Consider the following 22,826-nt stretch of genomic DNA (forward strand, 5'->3'; position numbering starts at 1 on the left):
GAAGTTTATTATTTTTATTAACCAGGAAAATAATCATGAACACATAAAACGTCTATAAAAATGAGAGCTAGCATACTTGCAACAGCACGTATGTTACAGCTGTATTATTTTTGATGCATATACACTTATTTGAGTTCTGCTTGTTATATTTACACTTTGATCATCTGAGATGTGGACACTGTCATTCAGGGTTAAGTGCTACTTATGCAGGCCAGTTTGAGCAGTACCAAGGCTGTTAAGACAAAGGCCTCCAAGTACAAAATACAATGCGTGTTGTAAGAGCAAGTATCAACCTTTAACATTTTCACTGAAAAGCAACATTTTGCTTGTGACTTAACATATCAGCTATGTATGTAAGTGATATTACTGCTGAGCAGATGAGAAAACAAAAAACACAGATAAGCAGGTTCCTTGAAGACACATTTGGTGGCAGAATGGGGAACAGATGTATCTCATAATAATCACAGTTTTCAATCTGCGGTCTACAGAGTACTTTTAAGAAGAGACAAAAAGCAGCTTACCTTTCACAAACATTTTTTCTGTGTTTACACCACTGAAAGGTTTTTAAGATCTTTAAGTGTGGAAAAAAGCTTTGAGATCTATTGCCCTAGATTGTTTCTCTATTACAGCCTTAGAAATGCACTTTGTTCTATAAACAGCTATTTCAGTCCTTCACAGAAGGATAGAACAGGGTATAAATTTCTAAAGGATTTTAAAAAACACAAAACCCCATAAATGATCGGAATGTATCTGACAACCGAGTTGAATGCTGGTTAAAAAAAAATCAATAAAAAATAGATTACACTTATTCTAATAGGTTCTGAACGCACTGGATTCCCAAGAAGACTAACATATATGGGGTTTTGATGTAACATGCAAAAGCAGCAAGAAATCCCTCTCCTTTCCAGCTTAATTTAATTTCTATATTTGCTTCAGATGATAACTAATGTTGTAGGTAGTTTTCTGGATGAAAAATTTTTATCAGATTTTTTTTTTTTTATTCACTACGCCCTTCTTGGCCTAAGTGCTCTGAATAATGGGGCAGCAGAGTCAAGTCACAGAATGTACAGTTACAGCATCTTATCAAAAGGCAATTTTTTCCTAATGTAATTGCATTAAAACAAGTCAGTCAAAAATAAACGAGCTATCACAATAAAGGTTCTTTCAACTGCTCAGTTCTTTAAGAGGCACCATTAAAATCAAAATTATAATATTAAAAATTTAAAAACGAACATCAAAATGATCAACTAATTATTACTTTTCCTATCCACTTCGTTCAAATGCCACAATTTCAATAGCTGAAATGAGTCAAAAATGAAGTGTCCTCTCTTGTCTTATTATTATTTAACGTACCCACATAAGGTTGTGGAGCATGTCTGAGACAACATACTTAGAAAGCTGGAATTTTTGGAAATAATCTCTTCTTCAGTGTCAAGAAGGATCTGTCATAGTGCGAGATACCCTACAGTTAAATTACTCTTAGTTTTTAAGGATCCTTGGGCAGCTCATGAGAAACTACACTACTGTAGTACAGCACAGAGAATATTCAGAGAGCATCTCAACGAACATCCCAAAAGAGCTGTGCTCATGAGGTTTGTGTGCTTTGTCAGATGATGGTCATCTCCTGAGAGGTTGGCCTAAATGTGTCACAGTCAGTTGTTGCTGAGTGGTCCCACTGTATCTTCTCTCATACTGGAGTACTCTGGTAGCCTTTTCAGTGGTAAGGGAAACAGAGCAATGTATCTGGGCAAAAATTAAGCAGCAAGCAGCAAAACGAGTATCTCAGACCAAGTTTGCAACTGAAATAATCACCTAATAAACCAAAACCTATTTCTTAAAACACCCAAAATCTAACCTAAGATGTACTTTTAATATTGGGTCAAAATATACCTGCTTGTACGCTGTCACACACGTTGAACTGCAAAACTTTTTTGACTGTCCCTCTATTTGAAGCATGTGACATTGGCCAGACCCACTGTAGCAGTAGCCTCCACAATTCTCACAACAGTTCATGGTCAAGTTATTAGCTGAGCGGAACTTGGAGAAGCAGGCATCACTGCAGAGCTTGTGCACGACATTCTGGTAATTCACTTCATGTCTAATCTGGAAGAAAAGAAAGAAAATATAACAAGAGTAGAAACATTATCTAAGTTCATCCCTAAGATAGCGAGTTCCCTGATTTAAAGGGAATTTAAATGAAAAATAAGTTTGTAATTACCACTGCATTCTTCTGGCACATGCTGCACTTGGTTGAAATGCTGTTAGTGTGAATAGTAACAACAGGTTTCCTTTTGAGTTCATATGTAGAAAGACACGACTGGCTGCAGAAATCCTTACTGGAATTTGTACTGTCAAACTGGGCAGTGATCACATCCTTTGGATTTAGAATGTCTCTACAGAAAAAAGAAAAACAAGCATGCAAAAAGATAAACATTGGTTTCATGTCAACTTGTTCTCCTTTCTATTTTTGCAAACTAAACATTCTCTGGAAAGGGTGAATTTATTTATTTAATTTAAAGCTTTTATTTTTGCCAATCTAAGTACTTGTCTTTTCTTTTCCTGTTAGGAAAGTAGTTAAGAAGTACAATTCTCAAGTGGATATATTGTGAAACATTTTCTACCTGGAATTAGGAGTGGACTACAAGCACATCTGGTTGTATCATTTAATCCTTTTAAAAGACACTGGTAAAAGGTAACCATTTTGTACAGTACTTACTAAAAAAAATAGAAAGCAGGATATGTAGATTAATTCCTTTTAACAATGAAACCATCAGTAATAATGGAATAGGGAAAAAAGGGAAAAAATGAAAGGTCAGAATTTCTAATTACTACGTAGTTCAGTCCTAAATGGTCTGATTTGTATTGTACCTTTCGTCCTTTTACCTCTAATCTGCCATTGTGTCTGCCACTGGATTCAATAAAGTGAACTTTTCCCTTACTTCTCTCTTTTGAAACTGTCATTCACAGAAAATTTTCAAAGACCTTATGTCAAAAAGTTAGGAGCAAATCTTTGTATCACTTCCTTGGATGGAAGGATGCCTCCTTTTTTCTTGTCTTGTCACAAATAGATCACTTTTCAACTTAATAAAAACAAATGACAGCCAAGACTGCTAAACTTTATTACAAGGTCTTTTCACGCTGAGACTGCAAGTAAAAAGAATAATTAATTGAAGTCTCAAGTTTAAGTTCTGTTGACCTTGTAAAACTGAAAGTAATAAATCTACTGTTGAAGAAGCGATGCATGAACAAAGCAGCATTCACTTTGCAAAATAACTTCCATTACTAAAAATAATGCATAAGAATAACTGTCCTCTCTAAACAGACCCTAGCACAAACACTCTGTGAGGTTATTTATTAGCCTCAAGTTCTGTTATAGTAATATGACAGCTTAAAGAGCTGGCCACAGAAGTCTCCTTTTGCTAATAAACTCCTTTTGCTGGAGATAATATAAATGAAAACAACATTTTAATACTTATAATGTTGGTTGTTGTTTTTTTTAGAGCTCAAGATTCACACTGGTGTTTCCAACAGGACTGTGAAAAATGTAGGTTTCTTTTCACAATCTTAAGATTTTTTTCAAAGTAGGCTCAGAAAAGCAAACCTTGCCCTTCTACTCTAGGCCTAGGTAGAAAGTAACTGACTTGGGTACTGAAATCCCAACTACTTGAAACACTCAATTCTTACCATATTTAACCTCTGTACGTATTATGAAGGTTTAACCATGACTAAATAATAGCAGCAGTAACATATCTTGAAGAGCTAAAACCTACAGAAGTCTGAGCTCACAGAAGGGAGCCAGATCGGAAAGCTATTTTTTGTGTAGAACCTAAGGAAATATCTTGCATGGAATGTATTAATTTACCCATATTTCATTTTATGGATTCAGTAAATCTATTTTCATCTAGAAGAAATAATACATGACATATTTTTTGAAAATGTACTTGTTTAGCGAGTGCAATGACATTTTAAATCAGAAGGGAAGTGGAGTACCTTTTGAAACAGACGTAATATTTGGCTCTTTTAAATTAAAAAAAGACAAAGCGTACACTTCACAGCAGAGGCTTTTAAATCTATCTGTATGCAAAACACAACTAACTAAATGGAATTGAAAGCAGACAGACCAATTAACAAATAACAGGATCAGCCACGATTTATTGAAGGGAAACATAACAGAAGTGGGCATTAGAGAAACAGCATGTCGCTTAAGAAGTGAACTGAAGCCTTTTCATTATCTGCTTGAATATCAATTATTACTCAAACAAATTAAAACGCTGTCCTACTTTGAGCAGCTTGAGCAGGTTTTCTTGGTAGAAGCTGGTGGGCGAGAAGCTGGAACAGTGTATCCAGTGAGGCACAGTGTGGAGCAGAAGAGCTGGGTAGAGCCTTTCCTCTGGTATGCGGTTTGCCCCTTCTGCAGGATTTTTTTACAGCCAGAACAGGAAACCCGAACAGCTGTGGTTGGAACTGAAGGAAGCATTTTACTCATGCCAGAGGATGCCACAGCAGGCTGGAAACCTGATGACAGCTGTGGAGCTAAAAAAAAAAACACGACAGAGAAAACATAGAGTAATTGTTCTAGATGTATTACACGTAATTCACTTTTGTGCAGGGGGCAAGAGCAAAGCTTATGACTTCACTGGGATTGTCAAGGTCTAAGGGAGAATTAAATCGCAGATGAACTCTAAAAATACATGCCCTGCACTGGTTTTCTGCAGAGCAGATTGTTTCAACTGCTCTTAAGATCGAGAGTGCACTTTTAACATCCCTTTCACATTCAATTGTCCTTTGCCTCAAAAATACAATTATTTTTCAAAATCTCTGATTTTGATCGTCTTTAAAACAAAAACAGCTTTTTTTTTTTTTTTTTATCTTACTGGGGTTAGACCTAGCAATTGAAATGCAGCATAAACTGCAACACCGTTTGGGAAGGGGATGTATTGTATAGATTTAAATAAAGTTAGTCTTGCCTATTCCTTACCAAGAGGACTGCCACTGACTGAAAATACAGCACTGATTTTCAGCTCCCCTTCCTGAGTTTTTGGCTGTTGGCCGTACTCCTAAAACAAAAGGGAAAGGAAAAGGAGAACAAATACACACATGTGATAACAGGTTACAAGACTTCCATTCTTTCATAACGCTGTATTGAATCATAAGGCCCAGGAAGGAAAGAGAGAATCTCCTAAGCCTGTTCCAAAGGCTAGGCTCACAGACAGTGCTGTACAAGCAGCACACGCAGAAATCTGCTCAGAGGTTCACAGCAAAAGTGTACAACTAGAGCATCACGTAGAAATGGGAAAGTGACTGCTTGGTGCCTTCCCTTTTCCAGCTGTATTCTCAGACAACTTAGAATTTAGCATTAACAAAGCTTAAGAGAGGTCTCCACTTTCCAGTTACACAGACTTTCCATCTAGAAGCGTTCTGCAGTCCTCGCTCTTGGAAACAAGCTCGATTTTCAAATTCACAGATAACAATAACAGAGCACAGACTGAGACCTAGATGGTGAGAAGCATTCTGCACTTCACTGGGAGGTCGAGGACCTAGGAGGAGCCCAAGGTCAAGCTTCACAGCACATTAAGAAATTTTAAACTGGGACAACCTCGTTCGGCCTCACCTCCCATCCTGGAGCAGGACTGAGAGATGCTGAGTCAAAAATTAACTACTAATTATAGTAAAAACTTAATTTTTTTTTTCTTTTTTGTCAGCTTAGCTCCACAAACCAGCTGTGTGAAGCTGGCAGCACTACAGGCAGACCATCACAATCCCTACTTAGACTGGCTTTGGCGAAAAGGGAATAACCTCCCATTTTCTCCAGGATGAGAAAATCCCTGCAGACAGTTGCTCGTGGAGTAGCTGACATAGTGTAAATGCCTAGCTTACCTCACAGCAGCTATTCATACTTTGTCACCACGTCTCCTGCCCGTGCTCTAACTAGAAATTTGAACTGTAAAGCAGCTTGTAACGCTCTGCATGTAAATCTTAATAGGCTGAAAAGAATAATCTCTTGGAACTACAGAGATGATAAGATTTAGCCTACTTACAGTCATTTGAGAATAGCGAGGCCGTGATGTCATATTATGACTGAGCTAAATTAACAGTTGCTGTCTGACTGCAAGGTAAGCCAATCCGAAATCACTGGGCAAAAATGAGCTCTCAATTTTCAGTGGCACTGAACCGCTCCCTCAGCTTCATCCACCTCCTAAAAATCACACCCTGGCATCCACATGATGTACGTTAAAACTTAACACTTCTCTTACTCGTGGGAAAATTGTTTCTAGACTAAGATGACCAAACTATTTCTCACCAGTTTCCCAGGAGAATATTCAGCAGCATTAGTTTATCAGATCAGTTTATCTATCAGACTGAAACATTCAAATCCACACCATTTTTTTTTCAATATTACAATTTTAAAACTAGCTATTTATAGGAATGCAATTTTTTAAAGCATTTTAACTGCAGTTTTATCCCGAGTCAATACTAGTAAGAGAAACAGAAGCAAATCCTAGTATCAACTGTGCATGATCAAGAATAGTTTCACAGCAGTTTAACTGTTGGAAGCCAAAAACCTTCAGCTCCAACTATCGGTTACAGCAAGAAACACTCTTCTCTTTCAGGATGCATGGGGAAAAAAAATTAAAACATATTACTTTTTATCTAAAGGAAAACAAAAAAACTGTCATCAGTTCTCATATTTTTCCAGTATGAGGCAAAGGATTTTACTCCAGGAATTAGTATTTTGATCAATAAGATAGTTCAAATTCTTCACATCTTCACTTTTACTCGTTAATTTGACCTTTGATAACCACGGACATCTTGCACTACATTCCACACAAATCCACACAGCAGCTGCCATCTTGGGAGGACAAACGAACAGACAGATTTAACTAATCTACACATGGCTTGACGTTGGTTATGCTTAAGGGAAAATAAAAATGAACAATCTCATAGACACTGAACAAATCAGAAGGGCAGGGAAATCTGAAGAGGTTCGAGTACAGTTTACTTCTTTACTTTATTTAGCCAAGAGTAGCATGGGAAGAGAAGAAAAAACATTGGGAAGACAGGCCCAGAAAAAAGATGAGGTATAGCAGGAGTACACAGAATGATACTAGAAAAACTAATGCCTGAACAAGAACACCAGAGCTACCATCAATGCAAGGGGGATGAATTACCCTGGGAAGTTCTGCGCACCTTTAATGCATGTAAAGTTTGGCATGTAACCCAAATATCAGCAGTGAGGAGACAAGAATTGCAACATGGATCATTTCCTTGGTGTCGCATTGCAAACCAGTGGCAAAGAGACAGGTGAGAGCTCAGCAATCCTTGCCCCAGCACCGTACAATCCATAGGTCAGCCTTTTCTCCATTTTGCAATTATTGAACTCTTACCTATATCATCATAAAAGATGTCAGTCTCAAACGAGAAAATCACTTGACTTCACTGACCTGTATGTATTCAAATATTTTTGTAAGGTAAGACCTCTAAGTATTAATTGAACAACAACAAACACAGAACCATTGTGCTCGCAAAGACAACCGTTAAGAGGGAAGTAGCAGGAATAGCACTATTTAAACTACACAGCTCTAACTCTTGACAGTTCACAAAATATTCAATAAAAACACGATCTGTCATTTATTTTCTAGGGAGATCAAGTTGAGCTGAAGCGTCTATATTGCCACAGATTTCATCACGCAAGTTTTACAGCACTTTGCTTCGTCTCTAACCGACAAGCATCACATTTTCAGCGACATGGTAACATGACATCAAAGAGTTGGGGGGGGTTGGGTTTCATGGTGCTATAAGAGGGAAAAATCCTTCTACTAAACTATGTTCTTCAAGTTAAATTTCGGTCAACAAACCAAATAAACTGCTGAACTTATGTCCAGCTTATGCGGTCAGTTGTCAGACCAAAATGAGAAATGCAATGGGAAACTTACCTCAGAATTATCAGGTTCATCTTTAATTTTGTCTAATAGTCCCTGCTGTGGGGCCATAGCTTTATCATATTCGTCATCCAAAGGCTCCTCCTTAATTCTAATATTTGGTGCAAAGGAATTCCCCAGCTCTTGTCCAATAGATTCCTTACTAGAAAATAGGTAGCTAGACTCCTGAAACAATAATATGAAAAAGAATTCACCCTCCTGCATCTGCCATGAGGAGTTGGGCTGCTGCCAAGGGGAGTTTCTGTTGCAGACCAAGAGAAATGGGTCCTGCCACTGGAAGGTGGGAGAAATGAAAGGCAGCAGCTGCTGCCTCTACCTCCCTGCAGCACCCTCTGTCATCCCACCCCCAATTCTTTTCACTCCTCTGGACAAAGCAGAAGCCACCCAGCTCTCTAAGTTGGTTGTCAGTAAGGGCATTTCGTTGTTTGGGCAGTGTCTCGTGTTGATAGAGCTGTTCCCTGTCTCATCTGGAAAAAAGGCAGCAGGTCAGATGGATGCATCCAGGTCTAGAATCGGCTCACCAGTCACAGTCAGACCATGCTGAACATCAAAGTGGCTATCAAAAGAAGCCTCACTTCAAAGAGAGGGTCAGCAAAATTTTACAAAATTATACGCAGACTTTTTTTAAGTAGCAAAGATGTCTACGAGTCAGAAGGTCAGTTTTCTTGACACTCAAATTTACACTCAAATATAAAATAAGTACTTCGAATTATTCCAGTATATTGCTGCACTTGCAAAAGTGTTTGAAAGATCTATAGCTTACCCTGAAGTTAGTTTCTGGAGTTTGTGGCGCTAACTGCGTCCGTAATGTTTCTTCTACTTGATTATGAACTGAGGAAAACATATACATTAAATATAAATGAATACAGATTCCAATGCATTTCCTTTAAAACTATCTAGAGTCTCATACTGATCCCCAACCCCGTAGTCTGACAGCACCTCAGAAGTATTAAACTACTCCCTCGTTCTTCCCTGCAAATAAGACGGTGATCCTTAAAGAGAATTGACATTTTTTATTATTCTACTGGGTCATTATTTTCCCATTCCAGCAGAATAGTTGGAAAATTCTGAGGCAGAGTTGTTCATTCAGATCTTCTACACCCCAGTGACTTCTGAATTCTGTCACATTTCTACTTTTAAATCAGAAAAATACTTTTTTCAGAGCAACAACTTCCATCTTTTTCTTTGCAGGTCTTTTGCCTCTTCCCCTTTTCTCAGGAAACAGCAGCGTATACATTTTTAGCACGTATCTTTTTAAAGATACTGAATTTGCCTGGATACTGGGTGCTGCCTTTGAGCATTTACTAAAGCTGTTCCAATTACTGGCTACTCTACCTGAGGCTGCACGGCTTTCAGCCACAATCTTGTAACGGTAGGTATTTACAATTTTCTGAAATACGTCTTTTGCACAGAAATATTCTTTACTTGATTTCTACCTGAAGGCAAGAGTAAAAAGACAACTTTAACTCTTCTTTGTTTAAAAAAAAAATGTATTGTTTCTCTATCATTTGTGGAACCTGGAAGCACTGATTAAGACGCTGTTATTATGTGTACAAAGCTTAAGTATCAGAATTGTAAGCTGTAAATCTCAACGAGTAGTCAGGAGGCTCTCACTTGTTGGCCAACCCTCTCTCCACACAGTCTTCTGAATGAAATTAAACCCCATGTTCCAGCCTGGTTATTCTTAACTCCTTCATTCACTGTTCTAACGTAACTTTCAGAGCTTGGGAAATCAAAGCCAGGTGTGCGGGCAGCAAGACTACTGGTGACTTTCAGGCTCCCTCAAATGAGAAATGGATTACAGACATTACAGACATCTTTGGTTCTCTCCATGTTGGCTGGACCAAGTCCAAGACATAAGTATCTGAAGAAAAAGGAGAGCAGTCTCCCAGGAAAAGCAGATCTCAAGTTACTCCCTGGCTGACTTCCTGCAGGCACTAATGTATTTCTAGCAAGCCTTTCTGTGATGTTACTATGAAAAGCATGCTGCTTTAAGCATATGCACTAATGAAGAATTGGCACTTTGCACAAAAATATCTTTCCAGCTTAACCTAAATTTCATCATCTATTCTGTAAAGGAGTTCCAAGGGCTAGAGATGACAGTAAAACAAGAGGAAGCTTAAGGTGTCACCCAGCTTGGTTTAGTAAACCGTAACAACAAAGGATATGATGAGGCTCCAAAACAAGCTGTGGATGATGAGATGCCCCCTAATGCTGCCAGGCCCCTAGTCCTACCACAGAGTTCATTGTATTTCAGGGTTCTTTATAATATGCTTCCCTCCATATAACTAGGCATGTTATCTTCACCAAGATGATGTTTTTAGTAACTAGCCCTAGTGCTAATCTCTGTCTAGTTCTTTCTTCCTCCTTGCTGGGTAGTCAGGTCTACGATGCCAACAGTTACCTGCTTTGTCAAGAAAACTGCTTTTCAATCTAGAATCCATATCTTTAGGGATTTTTTCCAACCGTTTTTCACGTTCTTGAAAATGTCCTTCTCTATTCTTGTCCTTTGTTGAAAAAGTCTCTTTGCCATTATCTCTCGTTATGCTAAAATCTTTTCGCATTGATTTAAATACAGGGCCCTGCTCGAAGGGTGAAGTGAGATCCTTTTGGATTGCATTTTGAATCTGAATATCTTTTTCACTGTCCAGCTCATGCTCTGTAACCCTCTTGCCCTCTTCTAGATGGTCTTCAGCATGAATTGTGGAAGGGAGAGTGTCTTTTGGAGTGAAGTTTTGATCATCTTCGTTGTCACTCCCAACAACAGGTATGCCTGCCAGATCCCCCGAGTTCAGAAAATAATCATCATCATCATCATCATCCAGCAGTGAGTTTTCAGATCCTGTTCGATTCTGTATTCCATACGATACGCTGTCGAGGGCGGTTGTTAAGTTGTGGTCAGTGTCCTCAGACATTTCTGCATCCAGGATTTCACCACCTAGGGAGAAGAAAATAACAAACAGTCAGAAAATTCACCAACTTTACATGTAACAAAGGACGACTCTAAGTGCCCTTTGCTAATCTAATGTTGCAATTTCTTGAAGCCATTAAGTATTCTTGGACCAACATTACTGATAAAACACTGCTGACAAAGGAACAGTTCTGTCCCACTCACTAGATAGTGAAATACTAGCTGAACTGAGTAAAACTCATCAAAGAAAGAAAAAACATTAATTCATATAATTTGTAGCGTTTGTGCAGAAGGCAGTGCAGGGAGGGAACAAGTAGCAAGGGCTAAGAGAAGGGCAAGAGAGCTTTTTTTTTTTGGCAGCAGCAACACTTCTAAGAAGCATTTTGTTGAACTACGGCCTTATGTAAATAAATAAAAATACTTACATTTTTCTGTAATATCAAATACCGCATCAGATTTATCTTCAAACTGTAAAAAGGAAAGCACTATATCATTATCTCGGTCAACCCGGATGCACTTTGCTAAAACGTACCCAACCAAAAACCAAAGCGACACAAAGAATCACAACTCCTTCCCCTTCCTTTCCTGCCCCAAGCAAAGTTCGATTTAAAACTGTTGCATTACCAAGAAGTCACGGTTACCAGAAGTTCAGAAGCACACACAAAAAATGACAGAGGAAAAACTGAGAATGAGCTTTGCTCAACTGAGGAGGTGCAGGAGAGACGGGAGGGAAGGGAAGGTCAGAATTTTCACTCCTACATGAGATATTTGTATCAGGACAAGACTATGGATGATGTACTGACACTACAACCCTTCGTTTCAAATAAATGTTGTTAACAAATCAATAGCAGCATTTACAGCTTGCACTAATGGGAGTACACAGATCCAGAGGCTCAGTCCTTTTAACAGGGACTGTCTCCTTTCCAGGAACTGGGAAGCAGAACTCTTACTTCCTAACAGTAATGAGACAACGAGTACCAGTAGGAGCAACTGACGAAGACCCAGATGATGACTGAGCACTGCACACAACATCTGCTTTCATTAAACATTCTCTGACAGATGTTAAAGTTGACAGCATGTCTGGGGAAGCGTGAGCACTGAGAATAATTAAAGTTCTCTTTTGGATGTCCAACTCTCACTAGCGTTCCTCATTTCTGCCTACAAGATAACAGCGATTAAGTCAGCTCTCCTTTCCCTGCATCTCCGGCTCTGCGCTTTCTTTCCTGGTAGATCCCACTCACACTTCAATCCTTAAGCCACCTTAAGGAGAGTAATGGGATTTGATAGCAGAGGGATGAGCTCTAATTTCACTGAACTCGAGTCGATAAACTGGAGATTCCACAGGGCTGTGGTGGGAAACTACCAGCTTGGCAAAAATCAGCTCCAGGAAAGGATGACAACACATTGTCATGGGTGGCAAGGGGTCCATCAGCCTCCTCCTGATATCGCCTGCAGGTCTACAAAGAGGAGTTAGCTCTTCCAGCTCAGTTGACACACAGGGAATAGCAAGGACGTGTCCAAATTGTCTTGGAATACCAAGACCATTTGAGACTGCGCCAAAACTTTTCAGCTTCTCTGAGCAGTGAGAGTTGAGGCTGGAAAAGTGAAATATGGAAACAAAAGAGAAATTAATGTTATATTCCTCGAGACTGATGCAAGTCTGTTCGTCACAATTAACTAGAAGAATAAAAAAAATGAGCAAACACCTTCCAGGAAGGTTTGCAAGGCCTGAGTTACTGCTAAAATGATCCCACAAGGAGGTGGAGGTTTAGCACTGATCCGTGAGTCCACTTGTAGTCATCTAAGTTTACACTAGTGGAAAATTAATCCCCATAAATACTGGATATACTCAGTTCTAATACCAGATGCTGAGGACAAAGAGAGCAGCGGTGCATTGTGTTTGCAGAACAGAGAAGGGAACTTGTTGCCATTCAGTAATAACATCAGAGCATGAAGCCTTGGGACACAAAACCATTTAGCGCAGGTCCTTTTCTCCACGCTGATCCTCCTTGATCCCCTTCTTGCTTCCCAGCAGCAACGCCGTTATTTCTTCAGAAAAGTCTCAGCCAATTTGCTGGTAGGATGAGAAAAGTTCTCAGTTGAGATGAAGCACTAGATCATTTTGTTCTTGAAGCAGATTTATATCAAAGCAGCTCCTTGCCTCTTTTGAGATGCCATGTACCTGTGGGGAAGCATTCCAAGCTCTACCACCATCTCATTCGCTTTACAAGCAACAGTCCGGGCCTCCCTAATTAACGATTTAATTCCAAGAAATGACGAGGTACAACTTGGCACGTGTGGGCCACCTGCAAGCGCAAGGTGCTACCATAAATATTTTGAACAAGTTTGACAACATTCGCAATCTATTTGGAAAGAGTCCGAGACATTTCCCAACCACGAGGTCATCCTACAAAAAACCCACGCTATGCTGGATGTCCTTCCTCTTCCCATAGTAGGGCTCTCAAAGTAAGAGGTCACCTCGAAGATCATCTTCTTTAAGATGCTTTGGGATGCAGAGGAAGGTTTGTGTCAGAAGCTTACATTAGAAATATTTATAAAACTGAATTTCAGCAGTCTTATCTGAGCCACTATCTGATGGTAACAGCACCGAGACTCTCACAAGGTGTAAATCCCAAGACCAGCAAGCAGGGCAAGCTTTTGTACACCTGTGTGAGTGGACACATGTATTTACACACACAAATATATTTATATCCCCAATAAATGACTTATTCCATAACTGGACTATGCCCTGCAATGGGCTCATATGTTTTTCTGAATTACTGCCAGGTATTCTCTCAATTCTCTCAATTATATTGACTCCTATTCCAATCCTGAGTCCTCTTACAATCTTGTTTAATGCCCTATCAGAAGGAAATTTTGTGTATCAACAAAGAGGTACCTAAAATACATGTATCACCTTGTATCAGTTTTAAATGAGTTGCCTTTCATTGGATTATGCTCTTGCATTACACAGAAATCCACGTAATAACGCCCAACTTACCACTACCACGTTATTCCACTACATCTCTGCCAGACAACTCCCCTCTCCACTCCTCACACCTCCTCCTTCGATGGCTGCCATTCACTCCCAGTTCCCTTCATTTCTTCTGCTCAGATTTTTTTAAGATTCACTGCTTGAAACGGAACAAAAGGACTCCTGAGGTAAACACAAAACTGATTCATCCGATGGCATTTCCTACGGGTCATCTGAGGCAGGCCTAGAAAGAGGCACCTCGATTTCCCTCATTAAGTCTCCGATAACTGCAGAAGGGAAAGTATCCAGAACGGAAAGGTTTCGGTTCCTACACGCCAGGCTTCAGGTTCCCAACACAGCCCTCACGACGCGTTTCCAGCTTTAAAACTAAACTCAAGACTGTCGTACTTCAGAACACCTTCATTTAATCACCGCGGATAAGATTTTGCCAGGGAATAGCTCAGTGACACTTAGTGCTGTTAAGGTAGTGAGCGTTCCCTAAGAGTGTAAAACTGAACAGCTCAAGCATGCTAGAAGGAAAATTAAATGTTTTAAGATATATTCTTCTTAGTGACTCTGCCGCACTAGCTAGCATTGTACACAAAGCCATGCTCTGCCCAGGCAGGCCGGAATAAATAAATAATACACAAAAGGATGACAAAATAATTAGGTATTCCTGGAAGCTGTGTGTTTTTGTTAAATTAACTATTCTTCACGGCCAGAAAACGCACTGCTTTTACAAAGAGATGTTCCACTAAGTATGTCTTTCTAATCCTTTTTAATTGTACACCAGGCTCAGCATTAACCCCTCCTTGCTTTGAGCGGGTGGCAGAAGGGCACTGCTTACAGTTTCATACAAAGTGCTCGTCTGAAATAACTAAAAACCTGCTCAATTCTTTAACAGCATTCGAAGTTGCCATAGCATCCATAAATCAGACAATTAATAGATGGTTTTTGTGTGCAATGTAAAGAGAGAAGCTGCCTATGGCTCCAACCTTGTTTTGTATGCAAAATAATGTATATAAACAATAACCCAAACCCCACGGCAACTTTACAGACCTAGCACACATCTTTCTAACAAGCCTGCTGAAGTTTGAGCTTAGGTTTCACTGCATCCATAAGCACACTGTGGAAAGGAAGCAGACGTTAAGGAAAGTGCAATTAAAAAGAGTCAGAGGTCTTTCAATTCCTTGCCCTTCCAGCTGCCCTGCACTACACACTGCAGCACCGCCCCCCCCCAGCTTCACAATTCAACAAACTGATAAGGAAGGTGCAGGTTTTTCAAAGAAGATGATTTAAAAATTGAATTGCTCTTCTTGAACCGGCTGCGGGGAACCCAGGAAGCATCCCCTGACCTTTTCCACATGACACCCCTAGGAAGGGATGCCGAGCAGGCAGGCAGCCAGCCGCGCTGCACCTCTCCTGCGGGAGGGAAAAAAAAAAAAAAACCCTGCGGCACGAGAGCAGAATTCAGCAGCAGGTCTTTCCCAGAGCTGCTTTTTGCCGAAACGCAGACAGACCAAGCGAGCCATACCTTCACGGCACCTAGGGAGGGAAGAGCAGAGGGTAACAAAGAGCCAGGCTGCTGCAGATACCTGCTACAGGAAAAGAACGGCTGCGGCAGGAAGAGAACCCGGCGGGGTCAGGCGAGCCATAGAGCTGGGCGCTCGGCGCAGGCCTGCAGAGCCCCCTAGCCGCCCCGGCTCCACGCTGGACACTCGCCGGCCACCACCCAAGGTATGGGGGCTCCAGCACCCCAAAAGCAGCCCCGCATTGGGGTGCCGGGAGGCTCGGCGCGGGCTTTGCTGCGAGAGCGCGGCTCAGAGCCCGCAGTTCGGGAGTGGAGCCAGGAGGATGTGAACTTTGCAGATTCTGCAAGGTTTGTGCTCAGGCTTGAGCAGGCATTTGAGCCAAGCTCGAGACTTCAAAAGACTTAAATCAGCGACTAAAAACGATCTAAGAGTCAGGAGATGGATGCTACGAGAGGTATTTTAAAGGCAGAATTCAAAGCAGCATCTATACACGCAAAAAGACAAAGGCAGACATGTTTCTGTGTCTTCTGGCTCCTTACCTTCCTGGTCAAGAGCTGCAGTTTTGCTTTGCATCCCACCTCCTGATGCATCTGAAATTTTTGCGACTGAAGTTTTATGCATCTAAACAAGAAAGTTTCAGCACACAGCACTCAGGCGTGTGCTGCAGGCGTTTCTGGCTCAAGTTTTTCAGAATTGGGAATGAATCACCAGGACTCATGGGGAGCCGCTGGGCACAAAAGTGCATCAGCCCTTTCTATCCCCAGACTTTGCTGAGATTCCTGAGAGTCCTGAATATTCATGGGCCGACTCTACACAAAGCCTCTGTCGACCTTATGGTCTGCATCTCCCCCAAACACACACAAACGAGCTGCAAACTGTTCCCAGCCTATCCGGGGCCAAGCAGATGAGCCTGCCAAGTAACAGAAGGTTACCTGATAATGCCTTATCTTTTCCCAATGATCAAAGTTTTTATCTACACCTGTACAGAACAGAGGGAGATTTGAGTCTTTGTCCCACTCCCTTCCTCGAAAACCCCACAGCTCCCTGCAGGAAGCCTTCACCTTGCAACTGTTTTTGCAGAGGCACCAGACACGACGTGCTGATCTACAGCCCGCTGGATGCTCAGGCTTTGAAAATTAAGAAACACACACACCACAAATCAAGCAAACAAACCGAGGCATCCACAAGAAAGGCTTTCTTTTAAAAACAGAGAATTTCTCTCCTCAAACCCTCGCCCCAGCTACCTGCTGAGCTTTCCTACCGCAGGTGAAGACGCTCTACGACCAACCGGTGGCGCTGCCATTTGGGTTAACCTCAATCTCTCCGTGACATTAAATTAGGACAACTCCTACTTCTCACAGCATACGCTAGAAAAACTGAAATATTCAAAACGTTACGTGGATGTAAAAAATCTCCAAAAACAGACCTGGGTATCCATTATAACAACACCCGTTTCTGCGCTGTGGTGCTAGGCGAGCAATTACTCCAAACCAAATATTTCACATCAGCCGTGTATTTTAGCATCCCACAAGACAGCACTTCCCAGACAACAAGTGTTTACTTACATAGTTTGGCCACATCTTTCAAAAGCATATAGCTATTTGGAAGATGAAGTTCTGCAAAGCACACAGCCCCCTTTATTCCACTTAGCCTAGAAGCTGATATCTCATTAATCGCGAGCCATCACCACATCTTTTAAGGGAAAGCCAGTCCTTGTTTCACAAGGAAGAAACAACAAGGATAACACCTGGGGCGTGAGGACCAGCACTACAACCCAGTAAAAATCCCTCTACTCAATGTCTCCCCCAAGAGGACAATTAATACGTTAGGAATTATTTGCTACTGGTTATGGTAGTAATAAAAAAAAACCTCTGTAAATGAAATAAAGTGATATAAAACCCAAGTCATCTGCTTTTCATTATCATCTGCCCTCAAATATGAAGCCCACAAGCTGGCTTTGCATGCAAACCAGGCCAATGTAGAAATGTAGCAGCTTCTGCTTGTTGATAAACACAGCGGGGATTATCAGCCCTCCTTCCCAGGATGGTTTGTATCTTAATGGGCCCACACTGGTGAATCATCTCATCTACCATTAGGTACCACAAGTCTTTTCCCTTCTTGCAAGAGCTTGGTGCCAACGACAACAAGTGGTGGTGAACCGGAGAGCCTCTAAGTGTGTGCAGTTTTCCCCTACTTCATTATTTATTTCAACGACAACTCCTAGCAGGCAACATTGAACCTACTGAAGAGAAGTCTGAATTCTTGAGCACATAGCATCTCTCTGAATGAAGCTGAAATCTGTTTACTTTTCAGACTGATATTTTTTAAATCAATGTACAGAAGAGGAGGAAGCCATCAAAAATTAATGAAATAAAGTAAGTACTCCAAAATTTCTCCTGTAGGAATAACTAAGTCCAGTTATCCTAATTCTGCCTCAGGTCCTTCTCACCTAAATTTAGACAACTAAACATTAGTTTATCAGGCTACTGCTTCAGGTTTTCTCTCTTTCCAGTGGAAATGAAGATGCAATCCAGAAGCAATTCCTCCTGTGCTGGGACTTTGAGAGATCCCCATCTCGTTCACTGATGGCAGAAAGAGTCCAGAGAACCTTGGCAAAGCTACACAGCTAACTATTGTACGGATACAGCTTACAAACAATGATTGCCAGTGGAAAATATACTTATTTCTACAATCTAGAGATTTCAAACACACTTTTCTACCGAAGCATTACTAAGTTAATGCCAGTATTGTCAGAGGACAGAAAAGACTCACAAGTAGATCTCTTCATCTTCTGTCTAGGACTGTTCAACAATTTAAACCATTCCAATACCCACCGAGTACGATTTGGTTTCTCTTTTTTATAAGAACACTACAGATAATTTATAGAGAAATCCTCCCAGAACTTCAAACTACTTCCAAAATTATACACATGCATCTAAAGTAAATAGCAAATATGGTAACCAAAACGAGATACATAGCATTGTTCCTCAGTTAGCCTTTACAAAAAGGCCAGGATATAGCATGGATCAACGTACAGTTGGATATGTAGAATATAGTTGGGTCAATACTAGTTTGGGAAAGTAAAATTTAGTCTAGGAAAGTACAGCCTAACATTTTTACTTCCCATGAATTTCTGAGTAGCACTTCCAGAGAGTCAGAGTTATGGGAAAAGAGTGTGACAGCAAAGGTCATCCACTCCAGGTCTAGAGGTTACCGATCTGCAGCATGCTTAGCACTTAAATCCGTCTCCTTTTTCCTGATATGGCTAAACCACAGCTCATGCTAGCAGATTTCAACTTTTTTCAGACTCAGCTGTGATGTGACTTTTGCTTCAGCTTGGCACGAGCTTCTACAAATAATGTAACTGCTCCGGCAATCAGCAGCATGCAAGGATTATTTTATCACGGCCTCACACCTACAGAGTTCATGAAGCTTCTTTCATGACCTTTCCGTAACAGAGTTCTTTATATCCCTTACTTATTTTCCCAGATTGAGTCTTACTCACTCTTGTTTTTCTTTTTTCACTGGACAACTAATTAAAAAAAACAACCTTGAGGGTGTACTGTAGCTATCTCCCTCTTCTGTCCCAGTGGAAACACTTTTTTTTCTATTAAAACATGCAAGGCAGAACGCAAGCTAAGATGATAGACACGGAGAGCACACAATGCTGCTGACATGCCCTTGATGAAATACGCTCTGCTGGAGAAACCTTGTTTTGAGGAATTTGGCTGATCACAGAGAATAAATGTTACGAGCAAAAGCAGGAGCAAGTGCTGCTTTCATGCAGTTACCACGCCGTTAGAAAATGGATGATGGAAGTCACCTGAACAGAGTTAGTCACTGACAGAAAGCCTTGAAGAGAATTCACTACGTGAAATTTGCTGCAAGGCATTTATGGAAAAGCCGACGTGAACGGGAATGTCTGGAAGAAATGATGGGATCCAACGACGGTAGATTAAAAAAAAGTTGAGCTAACTGCTTGAAGAATGTTGGGGGTGATTTCAAAATGAATTTCCAGCATCCTAACCATGCAAGTGGCCTTCAAGTGGGCATAAACGGCTTACTTTATTTTTCCTTATTTTATACCATGTGAAGAGCCCTAACATAAAACACTGAGATCATTTATGCTTCTTTGACGCGGCAAATTCAAGGCATCCTTTGAGAGCTGCACAAATCCATTTCCATCGTCTTTGTCCCATTTAAGAGGAGTCTAGGAGCAAAACCTTCTGAATGAGATGATCTCCTCCAATCTTTGAATAAAGCCATGAGAAACTTAAAATCTTTTGCAAGACGCAGACATGCAGGTGCCCACCTATCTGCACCAAGTTGACTTCCAAGAGCCCAGGGGTCAAATTCAGCAGCGTGTACTGTACACCACAAATTGTCCTGTCTCGTTCAATGCATTGACCAAGTATTGCGGTAAATAAACGATCATTCTACTCAGAATGCAAACTGTTCAAGACAGCGAGATTATATACTAATTATAGTTGAAGTGCCACAAATGTTTTAATTAAAAAAATATATAAAATTAATCTTGGTATTATTCAAAAAGTTGAATATGTTGATATATTTTCTTTAGAATATGTTATATAAAATATATATTTATCTATATAGGTAATTTATTTAGAAATTAATGATTAGAAATTAGGTTAAAGTAGAAATTAACCTCTAAAACTACAGCTTAGCCACAAGAACTTTAAGGACGCTATCTTACACTGGCAAAAGCCTCGTTTTTCAGTTTGTTGCCCCATGCTTTGGCTTGAACTAAAGGATGGCACCTGCTTGTTGATGCATTCTGCAAAACACCACTCTTGGTGCATGCACTTGTGGAATAATAACCTTTGCAAAAGACTTTAATATTGAAAAGGACACCAGCACTTGCTAAGTTTCTCTCTGAAGAAATTATTACATCAATCTTTTTTTCCCCTACAAAGGAACATTATTTAAGAAATGCTCGTTATTCCTTGGGCACAGCATTTGAAAGAGTCTGTCACCTTAATTTCCTGTAGCATGGGAACTGAACCACTCGGGAAGAGAAATGGGATATGCAGCTTTTCCAAGCCCTCATCACTTACTGTTTTAATGGAAGCCATGTAAGCGCACTGTGTGTACAGCATACTCATCTAATTCTTCGCCGTCTCCATCAGTCATTTGAGCAGCCTGGAAGAATTCACTTCTCCCTATGTTCCTCAAGAACATCTTAGTGCATAAGCTGGTTTTGAGATGGGGAGAGATGAAGAAATTCACCTCTCAGACTCTGAAGATTAAACATTGACAGGATGTGGTGCATTGGTGCTACTATTTACATTAAAATCTCACAGAAGCCTTTCTGGTATAGTTCAGACCAACCTTGCTGTCAAACTTGGGACCAGAAAGGTCTTTTCCTTCAGGCTAGATTGGCAAACTGTTCCTTACTTATTGCTTGCAAAAAGTGCCACTTTCCTCGATCATCTGTAAATTTTACCACGCAGTCTCTGCTTCTGCAGGAACCTAGAATGTTGTCAGTGCCAACAGCACGTAAGAGGTTTTCCGTAATGTCCCCAAAGGACACGTGGAGTAATAATGGATGGAGACTTTGGGACTTACTACTTAGCAAATGATTATCTAACCAACACAAAACCAGTTTTTCCTGAGACCAATGACGACGATACTGACTCAAAGGTGCTTTTCTTTGGTATTTCTTAGCTGACAGTCGGCAACCTTAAGAAGAATAAAGGTTGTTTTTTTTTTTTTCCATTGGGCAATGCCAGGTGACTTGTCAACAGGTAAGACGAGAGTATCAAGGCAATGGGCATGCTGAGACCACTAGATGCTAAGATGGAGACTGCACAACATCTCCAAGCAACCTGTTCCAATGCTTGGCTGTCGTCATGGCATAAAAGTTTCTCTTTAGTCCACTAACATCTCAACGACTAGGAATGAAGTTTTATTTAAGATTTCTTAAGTTACTGTCTTACATCCAGCTACTTCCCTTTAAACTTCTTGCAGACAGCCAAAATCTTGATCTTCCAGCGATACGTAGTTCTTGTGAGCAATCCACAAAATTCTTTGAGTTTGCTCATGAACGAGTGCAACTGGTGAAAGACACGGCTTTAAGACAGTTCAGCTGTGAAGTTCACTTCCATGACTGCAGCGTAGCCAAACGCCTGTGCAACTCCTTCAATTGTACCCTGGAAGGTCACCCGTTCTGCTTAGCAGCAAGTAGTTTCACTGCGATCACAAGTTTCATGTTCCCTGCAATAAATTCACTAAGCAACTCATCTCAAGCACAGGAATGGGAAACGTTAGATAGCGTTCTTGCTTTTGCAAGGCTAGAGAATGGGAAAACTTCCTCATCTTTGGGAAAAGGGATCTGGACGGCTCAGAGACTTGTAGTAACCTAAAGACCCTTCCATACAAACTGAAATGCCCGCTAGCAGTGACTTAACCTCAATTCTATCAAAAGTTTTCAATCAAAAATTACAATGCGTGCATGAAGTTGGCCTTCACGTGTTGCAAGACTACCGTGAGCACTGCTTAGAAAGTTATTTTCCCTCGGTTGCTTCACGGGCTACAAGACACGGGCAATAACGAACCTTCTACTTGGTTAAAGGATGAAGTATTTCTTCAAGCAGGGTCAGACGCCCGCTATACTTACAGACCAAACCGCGGTAATGAAGGGCCAAGGCTCAGGACCAGCACTAATAATGGTGCTGAGATGCTTGCAGTCCACGATGCTTGCCGTCCACGCACCTAACCATGGGATGGAAGTGCCACCTTGACGGCGAGCTACGGTTTGACGTTGATGAGTGAAAAACATCAACAAAAAGCACCAAGAACATTGTGGTTTGACTGAGTTGGCCGGCCGGCCGGTGGTGACAGATCCTCGTTAGCCGTCAACTTTATGCCAGATCCTCGTTAGCCGTTAAGTTTATTAGCTCAGCGACGCCACGACGCCGATCGAAACGATGCCTACACACATCTCCTGGGGGGGGGGGCAACTGCGAGAAAACTACACAAACCTTGGGGACAGCTGGATGGGAGGCCCGGAGGGACGACACCCCTCCATGCACCCACCACGGCAGCCCACCCCCAAGCCGGGAGGACCCGAAACCCACCGCCCCCCACCTGCCCAGCCCTCCCTTCATGGCTCTGGACAGCAGCAGGGTGCCCAGCGGGGGTGCACCCCTCACCCCACCCCCTCCCACCCTCAGCCCCCCCCCCTTGACGCCCCCCACTCACCCTGGCGCAGGGGCCGGGCCCCTCCTCCTTGGCCTCCGCCATGTCGCGCCCCCCCCCTCAGCTGTCCGGGCCCGGGGGGGCTCCTCGCTCCCTTTCAACCTCGCGTGTGTGCGTCCCCCCCCCCCTTCTTCCTCCTCTTCCTCCTCCTCCTCCTCCTCCTCCTCCTCCCCCCTTCCTTCTCCTACGGGGGGGAGGCTCCGCGAGGTGCCGGGGCCAGCCCCGAGCTGTTGCCGTGGGCTGGAGGCGGG

At 41.5% G+C, this 22,826-nt stretch overlaps 1 protein-coding gene across 7 annotated transcripts in view; it reads right to left on the reverse strand.

Annotated features, from left to right (window-relative positions):
• Positions 1-22,826, reverse strand: part of LOC116497982 (zinc finger MYM-type protein 4-like) — a 41,907-nt gene extending 19,081 nt beyond the window's left edge. For 5 of the 7 annotated variants that reach the window (XM_032202089.1, XM_032202088.1, XM_032202094.1 and 2 more), the window contains exons 1-9: positions 22,579-22,826; positions 11,277-11,319; positions 10,345-10,878; positions 8,704-8,771; positions 7,935-8,105; positions 4,979-5,057; positions 4,281-4,533; positions 2,219-2,393; positions 1,891-2,103 (exon numbers count right to left, since the gene is read on the reverse strand). In XM_032202089.1, coding sequence (XP_032057980.1) covers positions 1,891-2,103; positions 2,219-2,393; positions 4,281-4,533; positions 4,979-5,057; positions 7,935-8,105; positions 8,704-8,771; positions 10,345-10,878; positions 11,277-11,319; positions 22,579-22,620 — 1,578 coding nt within the window. In that variant the 5' untranslated portion in view covers positions 22,621-22,826. The remainder of the gene's footprint in view (positions 1-1,890; positions 2,104-2,218; positions 2,394-4,280; positions 4,534-4,978; positions 5,058-7,934; positions 8,106-8,703; positions 8,772-10,344; positions 10,879-11,276; positions 11,320-22,578) is intronic. The other 2 variants (XM_032202090.1, XM_032202092.1) reach the window with 2 other exon arrangements.

This window comes from Aythya fuligula, chromosome 23 (assembly GCF_009819795.1).
Source record: "Aythya fuligula isolate bAytFul2 chromosome 23, bAytFul2.pri, whole genome shotgun sequence".
Taxonomy (NCBI): Eukaryota; Metazoa; Chordata; class Aves; order Anseriformes; family Anatidae; genus Aythya; species Aythya fuligula.